Source organism: Crinia signifera, chromosome 5 (assembly GCF_055691185.1).
Source record: "Crinia signifera chromosome 5, ASM5569118v1, whole genome shotgun sequence".
NCBI lineage: Eukaryota > Metazoa > Chordata > Amphibia > Anura > Myobatrachidae > Crinia > Crinia signifera.
In genome coordinates, this window is record NC_139221.1 from 258,197,277 (window position 1) to 258,223,327 (window position 26,051).

At 43.7% G+C, this 26,051-nt stretch overlaps 1 protein-coding gene across 2 annotated transcripts in view; it reads left to right on the forward strand.

Annotated features, from left to right (window-relative positions):
• The first annotated feature begins 965 nt into the window (after window positions 1–965).
• Window positions 966–26,051, forward strand: part of MAP3K8 (mitogen-activated protein kinase kinase kinase 8) — a 33,133-nt gene continuing 8,047 nt past the window's right edge. Inside the window, exons 1-6 of one of the 2 annotated variants that reach the window (XM_083188902.1) lie at window positions 966–1,280; window positions 9,426–9,790; window positions 17,704–17,871; window positions 21,819–22,080; window positions 24,473–24,579; window positions 24,941–25,093. In XM_083188902.1, the coding sequence (XP_083045028.1) occupies window positions 1,256–1,280; window positions 9,426–9,790; window positions 17,704–17,871; window positions 21,819–22,080; window positions 24,473–24,579; window positions 24,941–25,093 (1,080 nt within the window). In that variant the 5' untranslated portion in view covers window positions 966–1,255. Of the gene's footprint in view, window positions 1,281–9,215; window positions 9,326–9,425; window positions 9,791–17,703; window positions 17,872–21,818; window positions 22,081–24,472; window positions 24,580–24,940; window positions 25,094–26,051 lie in introns of those variants that run through there. The other variant, XM_083188901.1, reaches the window with a different exon arrangement.

Sequence of the window (26,051 nt, forward strand, 5' to 3'; positions counted from 1 at the left end):
ACTATCCGGTAATTTGGGGGGGGGGGGGGGGGTATAGTTTAGTATAGTTTGGGAATATTTTGATACTGGGGGGGATAGGGGAGATTCTTAGCTTAGTTTAGGGTGGGTATAGGGTTAGTTGGGGGGATCCAAGTACGCCTCAGTTGGGGAGGGGGGTTGTACAGGGAGGGGGGTTTTCTCGGAGGGCTGTTTTGGGTTTATGGGTGGTTTATTTTGATAGGATTATTGGTTAGGGTAGATTTCCAGACAGAGGCTTAATCATTGATGTTTCTCTCCTGTGTGGGTGCAGTATCGTTTATCCATAATTCTATGTTAAGGCTTCAGTACCTCCTTTGTAGCAATTGCCCGGATGGCGCCTCCGGGATTACACGCTTCTCTTATAGTAGCAACAGAAGCCGTAACAACTCAATCTCCTGATTCAAGCTATGTATACAATATCCTATGTCAAGTCAAAATATTATCTGCACCTTTATGTTGCTGGAACCTTCAGCCCCTGTCGGATACTGTTTTGGGGTTTTTCTAATTGTACAATATTAAATCTTTAATAAAAATTACTGAATTTAAAAAAAAGAAAGATGAATGTAGGTGGTGATACATAGCTGAGATATTGCATTTTTCACTCCAACAGAAATTCTACTTGCAACACACTTGGGAAAACTGGAAATGTTGCAAGAATCCTTACTGTTCTGGCAGATAACTCTTAACCCCTTAAATTACCAGTGAGAAGACTGTGTGGAAGGGGTTAACTATGCATAGGTTACTTTACAGCTTGCATGTTTGCCTATTACAAATAAGTAATGTCACACTTTAGTAATTGAGAACCTCAGGTTAATCCCAAGTGACAACTATCACTATGACATCATGTTTTTAAAACAACATTTCCTTTGAAACAAGTTTCCTTTCATCACATAATCATCATGCAGCAGCAGCAGGCTGCTGTGAGCCCTCCCCTGACTGGGGATTTCCTCTGAGTGGTGCCCTCCTCACATCAGACAGAGCTCTGTCTCTACTGCCATTGAGGTGACACCGCTGCTGCCCTTTCTTCTGCCCCTACTGCCCATTCTCCCAGCTGGCTGAAGGGTTAATCCTGCCTCCTGCTGTTTCGTTCTCATCATTTCCTGGCAGCAGAGTCTCAGAGAAGCTCCCGCCCCGGACTTCCCAGCACTGGGGCTGAGAGCTGCAGCGACCAGAGAGCAGCCCTGCTGTCACCTGGAGATCGCTCAATGGGCAGCAAGTGACTCCCGGCTTCCGAGCAATGCTGGAATACATGGCGTACACAGGTAACGATGGTGGTGTGGGGCACATACATATGGAGGACGGTGCACTCTGTAGCCTGACCCCTGGGGTGGGAGATAAGTGCCACTCATATTGTAGCACAGTTACAATGGATCTGGGTTAAAGATCTCCTTCTCTGTTTGCGACTCACTTTGGATTTGGATTGTGCTGCTTCTGTAAGTGCATACGTAGCACTGGTATATAGCTTGTTTGCCCTGCAATGTCTTCTACTGTAAAATTAAGCCACATAAGTCTTTTGCACAGTTTTCATGTTGTTTCTGCTCATGCACCGTGTCAGGAGCTTCACACAGTTGTAGAGCCATACAGATATATGATAAAAATAATGTGCTGCTCTTTCTGATGAGACAACCTGTGGTGTAGTAGGAATGGACAATGGAATCCGATGGTTAGCAATAATCGATGTTTGCGATCTGATGCCAGCATTTTATGAAGCTGCGGAAGATGACGTGCACAACGCTCCAAATGTTAAACCTGTACAGTAACTGCTGTTTGATAGTTGTGCTCTAGTCCAATGTTTACGCAGTTGAGTGATTATCGATGGTCTGCGTGTGTGACACTGCGGCAGTATGCACACACAGTCATTAAATTGCGATTATGGTCATATTGAGCATTTATCCTCAAGTGCAGCACGGATGGTGTAATGGTTAGCATTACTGCCTCACAGCTCTGAGGTCATGGGTTCAATTCCCACCATGGCCCTAACTGTGCGGAGTTTGTATATTCTCCCCATGCTTGTGTGGGTTTACTCCGAGTACTCCAGTTTCCTCCCACAATCCAAAAATATACTGGTAGGTTACTTGGCTTCCAACAAAAAATGAGCCCTACAATGTATGTGTGTATGTGTGTATGTGTGTATGTGTGTGTGTGTGTGTGTGTGTGCATGTTGTAGGAAATATGGATTGTAAGCTCCACTGGGGAAGGGACTGATGCAGGGCCGGACTGTGACCAGAAATCGGCCCTGGCATTTTGCGCACACAGGCACACCAGTAGCGGGCGGGACCAGTGAAAAGGGGCGTGGCCTCATGGAAAGGACATCACAAAAAAAGGAGGCATTACACTTTATAGAACACACCGTAATGCCCATTACACATTATGGAACACACCATTATGCTCATTACACATTGCCAGATACATATGCCCCACAGTGGCAAGTACATATTATGCCAGATACATATGACCCACAGTGCCAGATATATATTATGCCCCACAGTGCCAGATACATATTATGCCCCACAGTGCCAGATACATATTATGCCCCACAGTGCCAGGTACATATGCCCCCCATCACCAGATACATATTCACGAGGGAGGTAGGGGCAGGAAGCAGCACAACTGACTTGCACTGTGGCACAGCAGGCAGGCCATAACGGATCCCACCAGGTCCACATGTGATGCTCTGCCAGGCTCTCCCGCCCGCTTTTGCCCCTCCCGTCACCTTTTCCCGTCCACGGCCGGCCCCTCAGCTCCCCCATCAGCGCTGCTTACACTGGAAGGATGTCGGCGCCGGCGACTCAGGTACTGTCGCGTGATGACGCTGCGTCATCATGACATCGATATGCAATTGACGTGCTGCGCCACACAGCGGAGCTCAGTATGTGCAAATCAGGCTGCACAAAATCGGCCCACAAGGCCATCGGCCCTTCTGGCATTTGCCAGAAGTGCCAGATGGCCAGTCCGGCCCTGGACTGATGTGAATGTTCAAATATTCTCTGTAAAGCGCTGCGGATATGTGTGTGCTATATAAAAAAACACAGGCTCACTGAGACCAATTTTGGGCCGGGTATCGGCACTTGACTGCGATCTTTTATGCAGGAAACACATCTCCAGCATCTCAGGGGCAGTACGGATGGTGTAATGGTTAGCATTACTGCCTCACAGTGCTGAGGTCATGGGTTTGATTCCATCCATGGCTCTAATGCTGGGTACACACCAGGACGACTAGGGCCCGATCCCCACAATCTAGATCCAATTCCGATCAATTGGATGTAGATTGTGTGCTGATTGGGCCCTTTTCTGACCTGGTGTGGACCGGTCCCACGGGTCGGTCGGTCGTTATTGAGATCCTACCTGCTGCAGGTAGGATCTCAATGACGACCATACAGCCGGGTGCGGGTCGCCATCGGATCGGACCTGCTCACGGTGCACATCGTGAGCGGGTCGTGCGTCACCGTGAGCGGGTCGGACGAGACACAGACGACCCGCTCACGATGTGCATCGTGAGCGGGTCGTCCTGGTGTGTACCCTACATAACTGTGCGGAGTTTGTATATTCTCTCTGTACTTGTGTTGGTTTCTTTTGGGTACTCCGGTTTCCTCCCACAATCCAAAAATATATTGGTAGACAAATTGGCTCCTATCAAAACCCTACAATGTCTGTGTGTGTATATGTGTACATGTGTTAGGAAATATAGATTGTAAGCTCCACTGGGGCAGGGACTGATGTGAATGTTCAAATATTCTCTGTAAAGCGCTGCGGAATATGTGTGCGCTATATAAGAAACGGTTAATAATAATCTCAGTTGAAGCTGTCACCATACACTCACCAAAGAGATCGATGTTTTCCTGATTTGCGCCTATGCTGTGAATGTGTATGCAGACATTCTAGGGTTAATTTGTTGGGAGCCTATTAACCTACCATTATAGTTTTGGATTGTGGGAGGAAACTGGAGTACCTAGAAGAAACCCACGCAAGCGCAGGGAGAATATACCGACTCTGTACAGTTAGGGCCATGGTGGGATTTGAACCCTAGTTCTGTGAAGCAGTAATGCTGACCATTACACTGTCTGTGCTGCTATATTAAATAACTGATAATCTATGAGGTACCAACTGGAGCTGCTGGCAGCAAATGATGTAACCATAGCATGGGAGGTTCCTGCTCTTTATGTATGGTGCAGTGCACTTGTTTGTGTTCATTACAGAAAAATTAATTACCCCGATAGATAGAATACTCTATGAGGAAAGCTGAAGTATATCATGCTTTGGATCCGGCTTGGCTGCAATTGCTGCCCCCTACCAGTGACCATATATGGACTGTGACATTTTTGGGATTCCTGGCTGGTACTCTGAATCTGTGCGAGGTAGGAATGTATCACGCAACTATTCCACTGTTGCCTTGATAATATTCCCTGGTAACTGCATAACAACTACATTCCAATCACATTGTAGCAGTAAGAACACAATAGCATACATCTACATTAATGGGGTTTAAGAGTTACTTAGTTAGGGCCGGTGATGTAGGGGAGAGGTGTTGTCTAGTTGGTGACATCATTTAAATATATTGTCATAATACTGATACTGCAATATATAGTATCTTAAATGATGATACTTTCTTTAAAAACAAAAATAGACATCAATAACAAAGTGCTCAGAGTGAGGGGATAACTGATGCTGCCCTTAAGGCCCCCATACACTCGATTTGGGCCCGATTCCACCCGACACTCGGTCCTGTGCACATCAGTGTCGGAGGGCGGTACATAAGATAAATCATATGTGCAGCCGTCAGCGGCACATTGAGGGTGCTTTTTAGCACCTGAGATGTATTGCATCCAATCCCTGAGCAGGGAAGCGCCGTGCAGAAGAGGTGCTCTGCATCCCTGGCTGGCACCTGGCTTACGATCTTGCAAAATAAGTCTTTTTCTGCCAGGCGGCCGTCGGCAAGAAAAAAGGATCCCCGTCCCCACAGATCCTCCTATAACCTCTGACTGTACCTCTACAATGATCAGAAGGGTGCAGGCTGCAGTTATAAATGGATTTCACAGTGCCCCTTGTATCCACTGACCGCAAGCAGCTGGCACATGGTGACCAATGCTTCCTTTGCCTCTGGGTGTGTTCTGCCACTGATTCACATTTATAATGCTTATTCAGTGATAATGCATCATTTTACAGTGGACTTGCTACTTATAATGGCTTTGACTGTGAATAGGGTCACAAGTAGGGTGGCCAATCCCGGGATCGGGATCGGCGGGATCCCGGGTTTTGGCCCCTAAAACGCCGGGATTTCAATCCCGGGATTGGAGTTTCCAATCCCGGGATTTCGGGATTAGACTGCGCATGCGCAGTCTAATGCCGGGCAGCATCTGAGCAAGTGCTCAGACGCTGTCCGGCAACTCCCGTCCCGGCATTGTGGCTCTGCGCAGCGTGACGAGGCCAGAGGTCACGCTGCGCAGACCAAGCAGCTGCGCAGCCCCGTCCTGTCATCACCCGCCTGCCTGCTCGGCCACCCGCACACCTCCCTGCCCGGCTCCTGAAGTGAAGTGGCCGCCTCCCGCCTGTCTCCCGGCATCAGCAATGGACCGCCCACCCTCCCAGCTTCACCGACCACCCGCCCAGCTGCACCGCACATGTAAGTAAATATGCGGGGCGGCCGGGGCGGGTTTTTTAATTAGGGAAGCCAATCCCGGGGATCCCGGGAATCCCGGGATTGGGCATTTTTCAATCCCGAATTCTGGGATTGAAAAAATGCTCTGGGATTGGCTTCCCTAGTCACAAGTGGGAACCTAATTATGCTGTTAGCAAACACTCTCAAAAATGACTTCTAGGCCCTGCATCATTATTCATTTAAAGTTTAACATTGAAATAATCTATTTTTAACATAATCATTGTGAGTAGGGATGCCAATCCCGGGGCATTTTTTCAATCCCGGGATCCGGGATTTTTCCCGATCCCGGGATTGGCCACCCTAATTGTGAGGTTGCCCACTGTAATGTGACGGCAAGTATACTGTACCACTAGGATATTTAACCTTCAAAAGACAAGAGTAGCTGTTACCCATAGTAAAACCTTTGATTTATTTAAGAAGTTTCTTATATAGCGTATACATATTCCGCAGCGCTTTACAGCAAATAGTTAAACAGTCACATCAGTCCCTGCCCCAGTGGAGCTTACAATCTATATTCCCTACCACATGTACACGCACACACAGACATTCTAGGGTTAATTTTGTTGTAAGCCAATTAACCGAAACTGGAGTACCCAAAGGAAACCCACGCAAGTACGGAGAGAATATACAAACTCTGAACAGTTAGGGCCGTTGCAGTTATCGAACCCATGACCTCAGTGCTGTGAGGCAGTAATGCTAACCATTACACCATCCGTGTAGCTACCATTTATCTAGTGTTTACAGTGAACACCAAGACATGATTGGTGGATTTGTGCAACTGCTGCACCTGACCTCTTTGCATGCACTCCAGCAATGCAGAGCATGATTCTTGTAAATCAGCTGAGGGACTTCTGCTTTCTGCTATAAAGTATCTTAGATTAATTTACAGGCTTAAAGTAACAGTAGTCATTGTTGTATATCTATACTGGGCAAAAGTGGGCAAAAAAATGCCAAAAAAATGCCCAGGCTCCTCAGAGTAGACTCAATGTCGATGACAGTCGTCGTCCAGTTTAATGCTCTTGTCACACCATTAGCAGTCGCCCTAAGGGGACATAAGGATGCTGGCCCCTAATGATTGGGATTCACCAAACCACACCTCCCAACAAAATGGATACAAATGACCGGCGGTTGGGATGCCAGCATTCAAAATACCGTCACCAGCAACCCAAAGGAGGGATATCTTGTTACCCTCACCCTGCCCGCCCCTAACTCCTTGCAGCCTGACCATAACCCTTTTCATTAGTGACTAATCCCTGTACTAAGCTGCCTAATCCTAACCCCCCCTGACCTGCGGCCTGACCCTTGCCCTCCACCGAAATCTTACCCTAACCCCCTGCAGCCTAACCTAAAGTCTTCCATCGGATTGGATGTCAGACACATACAATTTGGGTCCAATATCAGCACGGTCCATTAGAATCCGGCCCAAATCAGACAACAATATGGGCACCTTAAGACTAGTAAGTAAAACAAAGATGACAGTTGCGGATATCATTACACATTGAAGCTGTTTACTGTAGTGCATATCATCTTTGCAAATGCAGTCCGTAGTTTGTGACTATTTAAGTTCAAGGAATAATAAAAAAAATGTAAAGCAATATTAAATGGAAGTTAAGGTATCTTTTCATACTTATGTATGTGACAACAAACAAATGGACTGAAGAAAATTTGTTGCGCTGTTTTTCTTGCCATGAAATCTGTTATGTGAAAAAATACCACACAACTATAAAAATATTTAAATAAATATATATATATATATATATATATATATATATATATATATATATATATATATATATGCATATTCATTTCTTTTCCATAATATACTGCAGAATGCAACAATTTTATAAAAAGTTTTTAGATAAAACTTTTTAAAACCGCTTACAATAATATCTGTCATGTGCAATGTGCTATATTGGTATCATAGTCATAGACACTTAGATATAAAATACAGGTTTCTCTCAGCTTACTGTCTTTATATGAATATAGCATGCTATGCTATATATTTATTCCCCTGCTTTCAAACAATGCAAACTTCCATTCTCACAAATCCTTTGTATACTGTATACTGAAGAGGGAAAGATCCGTATTCCCCTTTAAACTGCTGCAGCACTGAAGTTTATGTAGTATTTCTAAAATGAGAGGAATTATTTCTACTGTGTCCAGAATAGTCCAGCAACGGAAACTGAACATATCTGATTTTTCCAGGTGTTTAGGTCCCTACACACTAGAAGATTATCTTTCCAATCTGGCTGGTTGTAATGAAATCTGGAAATTTGGGGAAACAAATGACAATCAACCATTTTCTCCCAAAAGCTGGAAAATGGACAAAAGTCATCTGCATAAATGGATTTAATTAATTTGTCTGAATGACTATTTTTGTGTGTTTTCCATGTTTAGGAGCAAATGGTCAATTGTCATTTGCTCCCAAAAAATTCCAGATTTTCACTTCAACCAAGTCCCTGTCAGGGCATATCTTATATAGGCCATACTCTGATGGAAACAGTGATGCTCTTGTTGAAGATTGCACGATACTCATGTCTACACCATTAGTTCAGCAGTCTGTAGAACATGACAGCAGATCCATATAAACGCAATACTCTTGATAAATATTATTATTTATTAATAATGAGATTCACAAGCAAAACCTAAATATATTTATTATCAGGTATTTATGTAGCACACACATTTTCCTCAGCCCTTTACAGAGAATGGGGTTTTGAGTCACATTTTAAACATTTAAGTTATATTTTCTTTCTTGGTATGAAAGCAGAGTTGTATGTAAAAGTCATACAGTCGCTTATTCTTAAAAAGAATTGTGAGGTATTCCAATTAAACTTGGTGAAATGTTTGTGTAGGTTAATATGGTAATTCCAGACTGTGGTTTAGTCTGTTTTCAGTCAAAGATTATAAGATATTACTTCAGAGATGGAACCGGAAGTATAGGCTACCCATATAAGGAAGGTGTTTCCCTGTAATATAACAGGTTTAAAGGCAAAGCAAGTGAGCCTATTGCCTAAAGCGCCTTGTACTGCGTACAGGTTCGGAAACATTGCAATGTGCACTATGTGATGCACGTCAGTGCACTTTAAATCCTAAACCCCAAATACTGCATGCAATGTATTCAGTCCATATAGGTAGATTGAAGACTACGTGTCAGCATGATAGCAATGTGATGTAAGAAGCATTTTAGCAGTGTCAGTTTTCGAACTTTAAACAGGATGGTAGAGTCATATTTGAAATGATAAAGCCAACATTGTGAAAATGCTTTAAATCACATTATTAGCGTGCGAGCATGCCGACTTGTCGTCCTTATGATTGTGGCTATAGCAATGACATCCTCATTTATAGGCTATGGTAGTGCAATGATTTGTGTTACTCAACTGTAATGATTATGAGGGTGATTCAGGTTGGTTTACAAAAGCAGACTCCTTCTTTAAAGGACAATCCATGTGCACTGCAGGTGGGGCTGCGATTTAGATTTCAGTTTCAACACACCCCACCCCAATGTAACTCTCTCTGCACATGTTACATCTGCCCCACCTGCAGTGCACATGGTTTTGCCCATTAGAGAGAGAGATTTTGCTTTTGCGAGCCAACCCGAATTAGGACCTAGGTGCAGTGAGCAACTTTTGTGTGTTGGGTATTTATATTGTGTGTATTTTACAATCCAAATTCAGATTCATTTTCATAATGTATGTATACAAGATGCAAAGTGAAAATGATTTCCACTAATGATTATCTTGTGTCCTAGGGGTTGCTTTGGAGAGCAGCGCCAGAATGGATTTTATGAACGAGAGCAGCAACCAGAAGGAGGACGCTGAGCTGCTGCTCACTTATCTAAATGTGTCTGAGGTGGTTACTATCATGGAAAACCTGTATAGGGACGGGACGGAAGTATGTGCTGGTGAGAAGAACATGGTGGCACTGTGTCAAGACACGTATGACTTTGAGGAGAGGTCAGACTCTTTGTTTCTCAGTGGGCAAGAAACCTCTCTCTTATCATCAGTCACATACGGAACTACAAAGGAATTACTCAGCTTTGCAAATCAGCTGTCGGATGCAACTAAGCATTTACATAAGTGTCTGCAGCAGGAATGTGGAATCATTTTAAACAGGGTAAGAGTTGCTGCAATCTTTGTGGTTGTTGTATTCAATCCCACATACAGTTGTCTTATTATTGGGATATCTTAAACACAGTTATGCCTTTTATTTTGATTACTCTAGCACAGGGGTGTCAAAAACAAGGCCCACGGGCCAAATCCAGCCCGCCAGACCTCTTCATGTGGCCCACGCAGCCGCCGCCAGCCTTCACCTTTTATTTTGATTACTCTAGCAGACTGAGTGCAATAAGGGCTACAGTTAAATTAGTTATCAACTCAATGGGGGAAATTCACTAAAATGTGAATTCTACTTCACATGTGATGTTGCTCTGGGCAACCAATCAGATCCTGTCTATTTATCTTCTAGAGAGTGCTAAATAAATAGTAGTAGATTCTGATTGGTTGCCTATAGCAACATCACATGTGAAGTAGAATTTCCCCCAATTAATCTCTCAGCAAAAAATAATATTTGTTTCAAATTCATCTACAATGATTTCCTTGTTTGCACAGAATTGCAACATTGTTGCATCCGAGTACTGTATAAAACTAATGTGGCCCATACAGCTAAGGGGCGAAGACCCAATGTCGATCGGTTGACTCTGAAGATTGGGGATTTCTCGGCTGATCAGCAAAATACTACATGTTAAGAGTCATGATGACTCCAATCATTTTTCAGTGACTCTATATTGTCCAACATGTTGAATTGTGACCATCCCCCAACCAAGGCATCGGCAAAATGGAAAATTTACACAATTGCTGATGTATGGACCCCATAAGGGTTACATCTGCCAGGGTTCCTCTCTTAAGGCGACATCTGCTGCATGGTTGCAGCTTCCTGATTAAGGTCCTGACTTATAGGTGGATGTGAGTTAAACATTTGACGCAAGCACCTAATGTGTTACTTATGCCTATGTGTCTGAGACACACTGCGCATGCATCTCAATAGTCACTGTCCGCGGACGCAAGCAGTGGTGCAGAGAGGGGGTGGGAGGGTATTATTACCCGGGTGCAGGTCTGTTTAAGGGGCCCCTGTTACTTGACAGCAGCTGCTGGAGCAGTTCTTCTCAACCCAGCCCAGTGCTGAGCTACAGTGTGGCCAGGGAGGTGCTTAAATTGCCATTTTTTTCTGTATTTTATTCTAGAGGTGCACGGTCACACCTCCCATGATTAGGCCACACACCCTGAAAATTGTCTGGGCACAACCAGGCTCTTTACGGCCCTGAACGCAAGTACCTAATGATTTACTTATGCATGTGCTTGTCAAACTGGGGGTCATTCAGGTGCGATTGTTTTTCCTGCTCTTGTTGCAATGGTTTGCTGTATGCAATTGTAATTATATGCTAATATGGCAGAAGCTAACCCCTGCAAAAGAACGCCCATTGCGATCGCATCATTTGCATATGGCACCACATGATTGCACAAACATTGCTAACATCGACACACCTTGGATCTTCACGTAGTCTCTGTAGATGTGGAGGATGAGCTGATCTCCCAGGATGCACAGTACTCTCCATTAGCAAGTGTGATTGTAGCTACTAATGTATGCATGCCCAGTAATACTGTATATGGTGTACTTACACACATGTGCTGCCTATGCATCTTTCTCTCCCCCCCCCCCCCCCCCCCGCCCTCTCTCTCTCTATGGTACTCTCTTTATATACTGTTGATTTCAGATAAACATTGGCCACTGTCTTGTGCAAAAACGATTCTGCATAAATAACTTCATGATTACTTATGCAACAATTTCCATTGAAATAATGTGCATGATGCTAACAAAAACATGGAAATGATTGTGTAATATTATTACAGAGAAGGTTTCTATTTTCAGACGTAAGTGCCAGCATAACCCTGGCAGCTGCCAAAATACTACATTCACCACACCTAGTACAGGCGTTGTTGTCTGATGGGTCACAGTTTGCCACCTTGTGGTGTTTTATTGTGTACAAGCTGAATGGTACATCATACGCGGCAGGACTGATTGGGCTCCTAGGGGGATATTTATCAGTTGTCAGTGCACCTTTACAAAAAAGTCGCCACTAAATCTTCTAGTGTGTCATTTTATAACAACTGTAAAAATAAAGGTTTTATATAAGTGTAGCTAATGTGTTAGTTAGCTTTACAGGTTAGTAACATTTTAAATTTACTCTCAGATTTTTTTTAAAGTGTTTTCTGATTGAACTGAAATCAGGGCCGTAAGGTGTGACCAGTACCACTGCTGCGGGCACCAAGCAGAGTGCATTAGTGGCAGCCTGGTGAGTCTCTGAGCAGTACATTACTAGGCTACTGGTGCTCAGCTGCCTTGCTGTTTTCTGACCTGTCACCATGCCACATAACCTGGGGGGTCCAGGCCATGACGCAAACGTGCTATACTCACTGGCATTCTTACTGTCATACAGTATAGGTGCATAATGTATGTTTTACTTTGTTGGTTTTTTTTTTGGGGGGGGGGGGTGGTAAATGCATCTTATCCCCATCACTTAGATTTCCCCAAATGGCTCCCAATTGGTTTTTTTAATGCAAAAATATTTTTTTATGCAAAAATATCAGCAATGGCTATGTGGCTTTACAATTTTGAAGAGTTTTGGAAAACCCAACTGTAGTCTGTCAGTGTCTGTATTATACAATCATTAACAAAGAGGACCCATCATTTCACCTCTGAGATTAAGGGCCTTATTCTGGTTGGTGCGGCCGGGCCGTACGCGTACGTCCCGGGGTTTTTTATGATCTGCGCATGCGTACATTCGCTAATGCGCAGGCGCGAACACTTCACAACGCTTACGGACGGGTCTCTACATGCGAAAAAACCTATACGCGAGTGTACGGGCATTGGGGGCGGCATAGGGGCGTGATGAGGGGAGCAGCCAAAATAATGAGGGAAAATGGGCGTAAATATGGGCGTACACGGGGGTGTGCACCAAAAATGAGCGGTGCTACTACCGCACGATCGACTAAAGCACTGTTCATTTCGGACACAAAACAGGCGGCCGCCAACCGCCATCTCAAACCACCCCTACAGATACCGCATGCCAGCGTGCGCCTGGGTTTGCTAATTTACGCTGATTACTACCAAACACATACACCTGAATGTAATAACCAATGCTGCAGTCTATTAAGTCCAAACCATGATTTCACTACCAGCAAGCCACACACAGCACTCAAACACATTGGAAGCTTATCTTTCTATACTTCTCTACATTTAAAGGTTTATTTAATTTAAGGTAAGAATCTTTGTAAGACCTGCTTATATATGCTAAGGTAGGTATTTGCTAAACAGTTAGACACATTCACTACGTGCTTTCATAGACTTTACACAGTAGCACACTCAATCTTCACAAGTCGACATGTGTCAACGTGTTCACTCTAATACAAACATATGTTTTGTATTTATGATACAATAACATAAACCACATCTAACACCTACAAAGGATGTTTCAGCAATGTTTTAAGCCCATGCCCACTATTTTGCACATTAATTAATTCAATCAATTAATTAATTTTCATAATTATAGTTGAAAGGCAAGATTTGCAGGTCCATATATGTGAAGGGTATGTCAGCGTACACGGACGTACGCTCACTCTCACGAGCGGTGACATAAGCTGAGTTTTCTATTGAAAACAATAGGGACCCGTCCGTGCAAGCTGGCGTACGCTCAGATAGCAGCAAGAAGTCGGTGGGAAGACGGCCGAGAGACGTCCGTAAACGGTGGCGTACGCTCAATTGTACGCCAGTTGTCGGAGTGTAAGGGCTGGCCCGTCCGTGTACGTTGGCGTACGCTCAATTGTACGCCACTCCCCTTTGCCGTTGTTTCTGGCCGTACGTATGCGGCTGAGTTATGGGTGGACTTGACCCCAACGGCCGCGTACGGATAGCGTACGTTAATAGCGAACGTACGCACGTTTGGCCGCTACGATCAGAATAACCTCCTAAGTGCCTTGCTCCCTGGCTCTCTTTTAGCGGTAGGAGGTAATCCAGTTAGATGTATTAATATTCACCTCAGCAAAATCATACTGATCTACATGGAGGAGGAGAGCGAATGTGCAAGTGCTTATACTGATATTCACCACAAAGGGGTAGATTTGCTGAACTGGGAGGTACCAATATGATGTGTGGCTGCACACACAATGGGTGACTGTGGTAGGAAAATCATTCTTGGTTTTAGCTTGCACCTCTGTGGAATGCCAGTTAATATAAGCAAGGTTTTCCTGCCGTATAAGCCATGTAGCGTTCATACCAGGTACCAATGGATTTATCTGCCCCATTTTCTAAATTTTCAATAAAACTCTTTCTGTGCTATAGACGTGCTCTGGTAACAGGGAGTAAGTACCGCAGTGACTGATTTGGCAGCTTATCACTAGGCCTTAATTGCAAGTTTTTAATTGCAAGCTAATTAAATTTGGAGTATGCCCTAGCCGCACCTGAAATCACAGTGTAAAACAATCTTTATTTATGAAGAGTACCACACCACAGAAGTGGGACAAGGAATCTACAGCAAAAAGATAGACAACCATTAGGTCGACACCATTAGTTTGACATGTAAAAAGGTTGACATGTAAAAAGGTCGACATGAAAAGGGTTGACGTGCAAAAAGGACGACATGTGAAATGGTCGACATGCAAAAAAGGTTGACATGCAAAAAGGTTGACACTATCATTAGGTCGACAGTGTCTAGGTCGACAGTCAAAAGGTCAACCTGGGGTTTTTCAGTGTTTTTTACGCAAATGGCGACACAGTCGACATGGACACAGTTTGAAGTGAACCGCAGCACCTCGCATCGCTCGCTTTGCTCGCGATGCTTCGAGCACGATGCCTCGCTGCACTCGGCACACTATTTTATTCTCACACCTCACCCTAGTGGATGGTAGGGCATGAAATACCGCCTGTCGGCACATGTCGGCTCAAAAAACAGTGGAAAAACCCATGTCGACCTTTTGACTGTTGACCTAGACATTGTCAACCTAATGGTAGTGTCGACCTTTGTGCATGTCAACCTTTTTTTGCATGTTGACCATTTTGCATGTCGAACTTTTACATGTCGACCTTTTTACATGTCAACCTTTTTGCTTGTCCAACTAATGGTGTCGACCTAATGGTTGTCTATCTTTTTTGCTGTAGACAAATATAGTCCGGATACTCCACACCACATGAGTGAAAAGAAACCATTATATATTTGAAAATACTTCCACTTAAGATTGGCCCGGGCAAGGTCCCTGTCTGTGGTAGGTGCACAGCAATCAGGCCTGAGCCCAGCGTATCTTTTGGCGCCTTGCAGGGTGTGTATTACTCTGGAGACACCCTGCATTTGCCACCTCTGGCTCCATCACCCAGTCTGGGCAAGAGACGATCCTGTTCCTTTGGACTGCATTTTTTTATATTATTGCTCAAGTTTGTCCTGTTATTCATTCCCTTTTTAACCCATTAGGTGTTTTTAAGTGTGTATCCCATGCTTTTTACCCTGTTATCCTGTATACAAGAAATACGTTTTCTTATTCATACTGTGTGGTTCTACCTTCCATTTTTTGCTATTCCCTCCTTGGTGCCAGGAACACCAGAATAAGGTGCCCAGGCAGCACAGGACTGATTGCACTAGGAGATAGTATTCACCTGCTTGTTTCATGACACCTGAAATTGGTCTACATGACTAAGGTTGGCAGAGTTAACATGGCTCGCTGCACGCGGCACATTATTGTATTCTCCCACCACACCGTAGTGGATGGCAGGGCATGGAATACTGCCTGTCAGCCGGTGTCGGATCAAAAAACGTAACCAAAACCTTGACATTGTCAACCTAAAGATTGTGTCCACCTTCCAAACCTGTTGACCTATTTCAGGTGTCGACCAAGCCCTGCGACCTTCAGTGGTCAACCCAATGCATGTCAACCTAAATAGGTTCAACCTAGTGACCGTGTCCCGTAGTCACTGCATACAAAAAAAAAATGATATTTGCACCTGTGGCACCAAAACATGGTTTGTCAGTGCATATGTTTGTACCATTTAGCTGGACTTGCTCCTAACTGAGGGAGGATCTGTGCATGACCAAAAAGAGCAGACACCCTCCCCCCTGCACAGGGGATGCAGGAACTACCACCCGGAGCTATGTACAAATTCTGCATCAGCTATGGAAACTCTGACCCCTGTGGAGCTTCCTCCTGCTCTACGCTTACATGGTGGGTGGCTGTGGTGTAGAAGGAAGCAGTGCGCCGGGCACAGTCACTGCAGGCAACATTTGACATTTATGTACAGTGGGTGGGTAGTAGTGAGCATTGGGCATAGTTTGTCTTCAGTCATACATGGTGGTGTTTCAGCCAAAAAGAGGTGTTATCCAACAGTTGGCAGGACATCTACAACCAGGAGAAAATGGACGTATTGCATCTGAAATGTTGTATCTAGTGAGATATCTTTGGATTTATGTGAGGTCTCCATAATGCAGGCAGCGTTATAACACCAGCAACGGCATCTGACTTGCAGCTTGAAATCAGTCTGTCTTCCCCTATGGTGCAGCGAGCACTTCTGTGTGAATCTCAGCCACCGTAAAGTGCTCTCACCTGTGAGATCATTGTGTCTCAGTGGATTGACCCCAATATGTGTATCAGCTTTTGGAGTCGTGTATTAAGAGTCGTGGTTCTAATTCTAAATCGGCTACATTAACATAGCATGTGGTCACAAGTTACAGCTCACACTTCCCTTCCCTTAGAATGACAGTGCAGTGACAGTAAGCAGAAGCTAGGACAGGACACAAAAACTGATGGCTGAGAAGACTCTTCTTACCAGTACACCTTTCTTATACGCAGTCATACAAGTTTTATATATGTTACGTGTTGAACGTAACATGACCATCTTGAATATAATATGCCTGTCCTTTAACCATAACATGATAGCTTGTATGAAGCTTAATGCTGTAGACAACCACAACATATACATGTGCTCATTAAACGTCCAGGAATCTCCAGCTAATCGTAGCCAGCCTGTGGTGCTGTGGGGCCCTCAGCAGTATGCTGGTTTGGGCCCTCCTCACCTCTATCAGGAATATGTGCCTATAACTGCTTTCTGTACGTAGGACAATGCATCAAATGTTGTAAAGAGGACGGGTATCTCAAGCACTCAGCTTCGATTGTAACGTGTGTACACACTATTACCCTCTTTTGAAGTCTGATACTGTACATCTCCCCATACAGTATATGGGCTTTAAATCAGTAGTTCTTATTTACAGTTGGATTAAGGGACACATTCATTTGCATGTCTACACCCATAGGATATATTTATTAATATGCCTCTTATGTTGTCTGATGCGTTTCTGCATGTGTCATAGGCCCAAAAGGGATATTGATCGCCCCCTATGTTTCTTTCATTCCAGAGTCAATTTCTCAATGTTTCGGCTATGCTATAATAACAGAAATACAGGCCAGATAATTATAGATCATGAAATCAAACATTCATTTCCTAAAAATATGTAATCCAAAACTGTATCACCTCAGATCTATTGCAGTCTTTATAAAGCTGGGTACACACTAGGCAAGTGGTTCTCAAACTCGGTCCTCAGGACCCCACACAGTTCACATTTTCCAATTCACCCTGCAGGTGCACAGGTGCATTCATTACTCGCTGACACATTTTAAAAGATCCACAGGTGGGGCTAATTATTTCACTTGTGATTCTGATCTACAGCTGAAGAAGTCTGCAGAGTAGATTTCTAGGCACATATTGCACTATGGCCTATTTATATAACCTCAGTGTTTGGTTTTTCTTCAGGTAATTGTGCAGCGCAGTAATCACATCCAACTTATTTGTTATGTAGTTAAATCCTGATGGGGTGTAGCTAAGATGATGACAATATTTGGTATCCCTCCTTCCCTTACAGTTAATACAATCTGATGAATAAAAGTAGAAGAGCCTTGTTGGATTTGATTTAAACATTTGCATTTTTCCTCCAGATGCTCACGATTAGAAACGGGCGATATCAGACCGGCACTGACGTTCTGTTATTTCCATGGAAGATGACTTATAAGAGCATTGGGTCAGAATTCATCCCCCGGGGTGCCTTCGGGAAAGTCCACCTTGCGCAAGACATGGAAAGTAGAAAGAGAATGGCGTGTAAACTGGTAGGTTCCTTTGAGAACGGAGCACTCCGTATAGACAGTTAAATATTTGTTTGAGACCAGATTAACAAGGCTATACATTTGTACTTCCATCAGTGTCTGTATAATGTTACTTGTTTCTGTAAGTCACAACACAGGCTGCAGAGACGGGATGCGGTCAATATGCCAGCGGTTGAAATACCGACGCCGGAATCCTGACCGCCGCAATGCCGGCACTTTTTCCCTCTATGGGTGTCCGCGGGACCCATAGAGGGAGAATAAAATAGTGTGCTGAGTGTAGCGAGGCACCGGGCCCACAGCGGCATTGCGGTGGTCGGGGTTCCGGCGTCTGTGTTTCGACCGCCTGGATTCCGACCGCCAGCATTTCATACCGGACCCGCAGAGACACATGGAAGTATCATGTTCCAGATTATGACATATTACCTGGTAAATTGATTCTATTACGGTATATAACTGTGTTATTAGGGTATGTACCCTGAGATCATATAAGTCCTTCCATGGAGACCGTGAACTGAATGACTTATACTTGGTTTCCTTGATGCAATTAGAAAGATGAATTGATTTTGTTTTTTTCTGTTTGTATTTCAACACAAGAAAGTTTACATAAGTTATTGTTTGCTGTTCCATGACATTAACTCGTTTCCTTAGTAGAAACACATGATGAAAAAAGCATAGGGCTGATAAAGAACAGATATGTAACAAAAAAGGCAGATAGTCAAGCCTTGTTTAACCCTTTCAGCGCCAAGGGAATTTGTCAAAGCAGGTGTAAAATTGCCAAGCAAATCCCCTTGAGTGCCGACGTTGCTGTGAGACATCCTCAAAATGATTGTTAAAAATGCCAGGATTGCTCACAGCAACATTGACACTCAAAGGGTTAATTGTAATACACAAAGTAGCTCTACAACTATAATGATGTAATAGGTAAGCAGGGGTTGCAATGGTCCCGATGGAAGGATTGGTCGGAGCAATGGTCCCGATGGACACTGTAGGATTGGGTTAAGCGCTATTTGAAATCTGAGAAGAATGAATAGGAGACACTGACTGTCACTGGGGGGGGGGGGGGCCTGGATGAACGATTTGTGGGTCCGAAGGTAGGGGTGGGGCTAAAGGAGTTCCCTGCTAATCTTTGTATCCTGCCCGCTTGACTTGGAATCGGGTGGGAGGATGTCCGATAAATTGCTAGTCTCCAGGCCAGCGCTAATTCAATTGCAGACACACACCCCCCCCCCCCCCGCCAGAGAAAATCTTCGCTCCTATCCATGCATCCGCCCAGACATAAATGTACCTGTTAGAAAATCATAGTAGGAAAAAATAGTAAGATCCTGCCCAGGTAGAATTGTATATGCATCCTTAGTAAATGAGTCCCCATAAGGTTGAAATCTAGCTGGTAAAAGAAAGAGTGAAAGAGAGAAAATGAAGCTAGTCACAAAACAAACACAACAAACTGAACGGGAAGAAAACAACTTATCCCTCTAGCTATTTCCTGCTTGAAGGAATTTATGCAAAGAGGGCTCGGTTAGACACAGAGTTGGATATGGCAGCCAGGCATCTCAGAAACCGTAATATGTAATTCACCTGGGGGAAACGATCTAGGCACCACAACCTTCTGGAGTTTTGTCAGTGAGTTTAAAGTGGACACACCATAGTTCCTAGAAGGCAATGGTGTATAGCTTCAGGGTTGGCCATGCATAGGGTGATGCGGGGAACACAACTGCAAACTAAAACAGAATTAAAGCACAAATGTACCATTTGGTGTGAGGATGATATGTCCTCTGGGACCTTGTGGTGGCTATAAAAAATGACTGATCCTCTTTGTCTCATAACGAGCAGGAGGGACCGCTATATTGGTGTCTGACACCTTGTCTGTGTAATCAACAATGCTGCTGGCAATATCACAGTCTCATGGTTGATGAATAGTGAAGGCTTCTCCCAAGCTGATGATGGGCTGTAAGTCTAGTAATGGGCTTTGCCCCATAGACAAAGGAGGGCTTAGCTGACTTCACGATACGTTGGATTGAAGGACCCAGGGCCTGATTCAGAGTGGATCACAAAAGCAAAATCTTTCCCTAATGGACAAAACAATGTGGCACTGCAGGTGGGGCCGATTGTAACGTGCAGAAAGAGTTTGATTTGGGTGTGTTATTTTGTTTCTGTGCAGGGTAAATACTGGCTGCTTTATTCTTACACTGCAATTTAGATTTCAGTTTGAACGCACCTCACCCAAATCTCTCTCTGCACACATTACATCTGCCCCAACTGCAGTGCAGCATGGTTTTGTCCATTAGAGAAAGATTATGCTTTTGCTATCCATGGTGAATCAAGCCCCCAATCTGATTTAGGTTGGTACAATGGTGCCCACCTGATAAGGAGTGGGTCGGAGTACTAACGCTGATGATCACATTATGTTAGAATGGTTGCAATTGCTTTACTTGGGTACCAACTTTATGGAAGGGATAAATAATCGTAGGGAGTTACTGACTGCAACCAGCTGTTATATCCTGCTGAATTAAGTTATATTGGATCACTGTGCCAGACATGTACGTTGCTGCAAAGCCACACGCTGTATAATAAGTGTTGACGAGAGCCTTTGTCGGAATGGAGTGGACCAACACTTGAAATATAGGAATTTTTATGGATTTTTTTTAGACACTTCTGCAATAAAGGTGGCTTTCGAATAATACAGTATCAATACAGATTAGTGCACCTTTAGTATTTAAGTCTCCATAAACATCTCAAATTCATATTTACTTCAACCATAGTCAAAAAAGACATATTATTAATGTATGGCTAAAAGTAGTTTGGCTTTTAAATGCTTGATTTGAAATACAACATTAGGGGCTTGATTCAGACACACACATGTGCAAAGGGGGGGGGGGCTACCAGTTGTTTTGTGAGAGGGGCCTAGACAATGCAGGCGTGTCTGTGCTGCTCGAGGGGAGGCCCACAACTGTTGCGTGACGTTAGGTGCAGCGAACTGAAACTTAGCTATCCTGCACCTTGCTTCACAGATATACTGCGCAGCCAGGGGGAACTGGACATGTGCGCTTGCCCTTTAGCGGGCACATCATGGGGAGGGATGGCCTTGTCCTGTGCTGCACCCCGCAGCATCGCCCTGAGGGTGAGCTGTACTAAGCTATGAAAAGTGCTAAAATGGAGAGTGATAAACCACCAGACAATCAGCTCATACAGTACTTGTCATTTTTCAAAGAGCCTGTGACATGGTGGGTAGGAGCTGATTGGCTGGTGCTTTATCACTCTCCATTTTAGCAATTTTCATAGCTTAGTACATCTGGCTCTCAGTCTAGTAGTCTACAAATGATCGGATATACCACATAAACATGTAAGTGCCTGCATTACGTGTGCCGTGTGACTCGCTGACAGTCCGGATCCCTACTAACGCAGAATTCCCCACTGTTCAACAGCCTAACAGTTACAATCCTGATCAACAGGGGCTATTCTCTTTTGTGGGGTCCACAACACTCACAGAGGGAGAATAGAACCTGTGGTGAGCGCAGCGAGTCACTACCCACAGGTAGCTTTTTTGCACTCCCCTCCCTGTTGGAATACTGTCACTCGGGATTCCGATGTTGTTATACTACTGCTGGGATCCCGACCGTGGGCGAGTCATACCAGTCCCCAGTTCCTAATACAAACACAAGTGTTATTTTGAGCATTGGCAAATCTGACCTTTATTTGATTCTTAAATATATTTATTGTTTATTTGTAAGAAAATCTATATTTAAAATGATTTATATGTAATTTTTTATTTTCTTTTTTAGGATAATTTACATTATTGAGCAGATCTGGATCATGTTAGTGCAGTATGTTTATCTTGCTGGTTAGAAAACACTTAAGAGGGACATGTACAGTATTAACTGAATATGTATAATATTATTGTTGCACTCCCTGCAGTTTTATCACATCCATGTTGCTCCTTCTCTCTACAACAGATCCCGGTGGAACATTTCAAACCGGCAGACGTGGAGTTTCAAGTACAGTTTCAGCATGAAAATATTGCAGAATTATATGGAGCAGTGTTATGTGACAACATGGTTCATCTTTACATGGAGGCTGGAGAAGGAGGCTCTGTCTTAGAGAAACTGGAGAGCTGTGGTCCTCTACGGGAGTTTGAAATCATATGGGTGACCAAACACATTCTCAAGGGTCTTGATTTTCTTCACTCAAAAAATGTAATCCATCATGACATAAAGCGTAAGTTAACAAGAGCTCAGATTTTTATTAGCCACATAGGGGCATATGCAACCAAGCACGAGGTCCCAACATGTTGTGTGGCTGCAAACAGAATGAGTTACTATATTAGAAAAACTTTGGGCCTTATTCTAGTTCACTCTTTCTGACAAAATCCTTCTTAGATGGACAAAACCATGTGCACTACACGGGGCAGATGTAACTTGTGCAGAGAGAATTAGATTTGGGTGGGGTTTTACTTCAAAGTGAGATCTATATTGCAGTGTAAAAATAATGAAGCCAGTATTTACCCTGCACAGAAACAAAATAACTCACCCAAACCTAATTCTCTCTGCACATTTTACATTTACCCCCCCCCCCCTGCAGTGCACATGGTTTTGTCCGTCTAAGAAGGATTTTGTCAGAAAGAGTGAACTAGAATAAGGCCCTTTGTTTGGTTTGCCTGCCTGTATATGTACTGCAGCAGTAAGGTTCTAAGGGATGCTTTGCGGCTAATTTAGGGTGATTTATCAAAGTTTAGAGATTGGTAAAATACTAATCAATCACTTTCCATCATCATTAATTCAGCATTGATAAAAATTATGTTCTTGTTTATGGTAGTGATTTAGTAACAGGGAGCACCACAGCCGTATTAATCTACTAGCTATTTCATAGGCTTACATCCCATCCTTGAACAGCCTGGAACTGCTCAAATATACAAAATAACTGGGCAGAGCTACATAAAATGCTGCACATTTTTATCTATTTGTTAACCTGAGAATGTAGTAACATGTACAGTATCAATATTACCACTGTCTGTGTAGTGTATTAAATGCAACATATTGTCTGCATTTAATACACTTATCCACTAGAGTTTAAGGTGAGCGTATTTAGTGTTCCTGTACATACTGTACAATGGGGGAGGCCATTTTGTTTGCTGATCTAAAGGTAGGCCTCATACATTCAACCTCTGTAACTAGCTGACAGAAGCACTATAATGCCAAGTGAGAAACGTGTAGATGACTGGAGGTGACAACATAGTACAGGTTGAGTATCCCTTATCCGAATTTTTCCAAAAACCATACATTCCAGAAAGTGTAAAAAAATGTATATATTTTTTTTTGCTAAAAACTTACTGGGGACATCTGTACCAGCACTACTGGGGACATGATATGTAACTGGCACTATATATGTGCAAGACAATGATTGCTTGGCATTCATATTCAGTGCCTGAGATTTTGTTTCATGTTTTGAAACCTTGTTTTTTGAACAAATAAAATATATTTGTGTGTATTTCATGTGTTTGATGTTGTTATACAGCATAAATCCAAGATACTTAAAAATACATAATTGAAATATTAATAAATTCCGAAATACGGAATAATCCGTTATCCAAAATTCTCCTGGTCCCGAGCATTTTGGATAAGGGATACTCAACATGTACAGTATTGTGTGGCTCATACATCTGGCCATGGTAATGATCTTAGGATATCATGTGAGATCACACATCAGATTTGAATTGAACAAACCAGTTTCCTGCACTGCGCCAGATTATCGGTGGTACATACCTAGTTTTCCCTCCCACCCCCACTACCTAAACCCTAACCTCCCATAGCCTAGTCAAGCCCTCCTGCAGTCTACCTGATCTCTCCCACTGCCTAACATCCTGCTGTCTGACTTCCCCAACAGCCTCTCTCTACCCTGCAGACTACTTACCCATCCCACAGCCTAACTTAGCTCTCCAGCAGACTATTTGAGCACTCCCGCAACTCAACTTCCCCTGCATCCTATTTTCCCCCTGGCACCAGATAAAAGGAGGTGCCAGATAATCAGTGGTGTACCTATATATAGAAAGTGCTATCCACAGTTGGACAACTTTATTTCTTCGATTGTATACACCCTCCTGCAACTTTTTATTTCGATAAACATTTTATTTATAAAAAAAATAACCAGCACAACAATTTGACAGAAAAAGGCACTCAACATCCAGTATAATGCCAGGGCCCTGCAGCAGTGAGACGTTAGTGTGAGCAATAAAGTTTGAATAGGATGCATCAGAAAAAATACAACATAAATACAAAAGAAATAAAAATCAAAACAAAAAAGCAGAAGGGGAGGGGGGCACCCCCCTGCAGCTTTTTTATTCTACCATCCTATTGTGTTCTTCTTCCACCTCCGCATACCTTCATTAAATGTTACTTTATTAAATATTAATTGTGCATTGCTGACTAGTCGCCAGGAATCGGGAAGTGAACTGGACGGTGCACATACAGCATGAGTGCAGGTAATACAATGAGATATGGGAGTGTTGATTAACAGGTTTGTCCTGTTTCCTGGTTCCTCAAATAATCTTATTGTTAATGCAAAACACAGTGCAATAACATCCATTTCAAGCTAGTTTTCTATATCATTGCAGCCAGCAACATAGTATTCATGTCTACAAAAGCAGTGCTTGTGGATTTCGGACTCAGCATTCAGATGACCGGTGATCTGTATTACCCGAAGGACTTGAGGGGTACTGAGGTAATGTCTTACAACACAGGCTATTCTGAGATCTTCCTAGTGGCAGAACTAAATATCGAAGGAACATATAATCCTCAAAATTTCTTCCCCTTTTCTGAAATCTTGAAAGTTCCCTTTGTACGTGTCTTATTCGGCATACAGAGCAGCTCATGTACATAACTGATTACGCTACATGTGCAACAGAAGTATGGAGTGATGCATAATCGGGTGACATTTTGGGGCGTAAGCCCTTGTACACCGAGATGTGTGTAAAAACCCCAAGTTGGAAGAAAGCACAGCACAAATTGCTGATGTCACATATGTTATTTGTGTCACTTTTTATTGAAATAGTAAACAATGTTTCTGATACTTTCCATTACAGATCTACATGAGTCCAGAAACCGTTCTGTGTAGAGGACACTCTACCAAAGCTGATATCTACAGTATGGGGGCCACCATCATTCACATGCAGACCGGGAACCCACCCTGGGTGAAACGCTACCCACGCTCAGCATATCCCTCGTACCTCTATATTGTAAGTTATATCACAAACAAATGTCTATGCCCATGTCAATGCCAAACAATGGCTTTCACCTGGAGGTTGAACACCATCGACATTGATGTGATGGATAACCAGTCTATGACCTACCTAGCCTCGGCTGCCTGGCATGGTATACAATTGGAAACTGGGAAGGGGAGAACGTGTTAAGGCACCCATACACTACGTGATTTAGGCCCGATTTCAACCGATTCTGGAGGATCGGGCCGAGAAATCAGTGAAATAGCCCAAATTGCGTAGTGTATGACATCCGATCTGATCCGATGCGCAGTCCTGTGCGCATCGGATCAGATACGGAGCTCAGGCGATCTGTACATAAGATAAATGTGCAGCCGTCAGTGCGGCAGGGAGCAATCCTGGTGCAGCGAGCAGGGACCAGAGAGCAGGGTCTGGGGGAGCTGCAGGCGAGGTAGCGGCAGTAGAGCTCAGCCAATCAGTGGCCTCCCAGTCTTTTGAATACAATTTTTTTCTATTCTCCCACTGCTTGCCTCTACCCTGGACCCTGCTCTCCTGTCCCCGCTCCCCACCTGCCTCTACCATAGACCCTGCTCTCCTGCCGCTACCCCGCCTGCAGCTCCCCCGGGTTACATGTGATAAATTGCATCCGATTTATCACATGAAACTGTCACATTAAGTGCCAAATCTTATCAAGCTCTCCCGAGGAGCTGCATGGAGAGCTCAGGGGAAGTCGGGGCAGATTTGTCCTTAGGACAAGTCGGCCTAATGTATGGAGGCCTTTAGAGTATGTATTGAATTGAATATGTCTAATTTTCTTCCTTTGCCTCCAGAAGGCAGAGTGGCTAGCATTAATGTTTTTTTATGGTGTCAGTTGGCTGGTGATTAGCAAAATGCATGGCCATTTAGTTAAATGTTTTGAAAACAAGGTAGTTGAGGAAATTCTGTACAATAATCACACAAAACAGCTCCAATAACA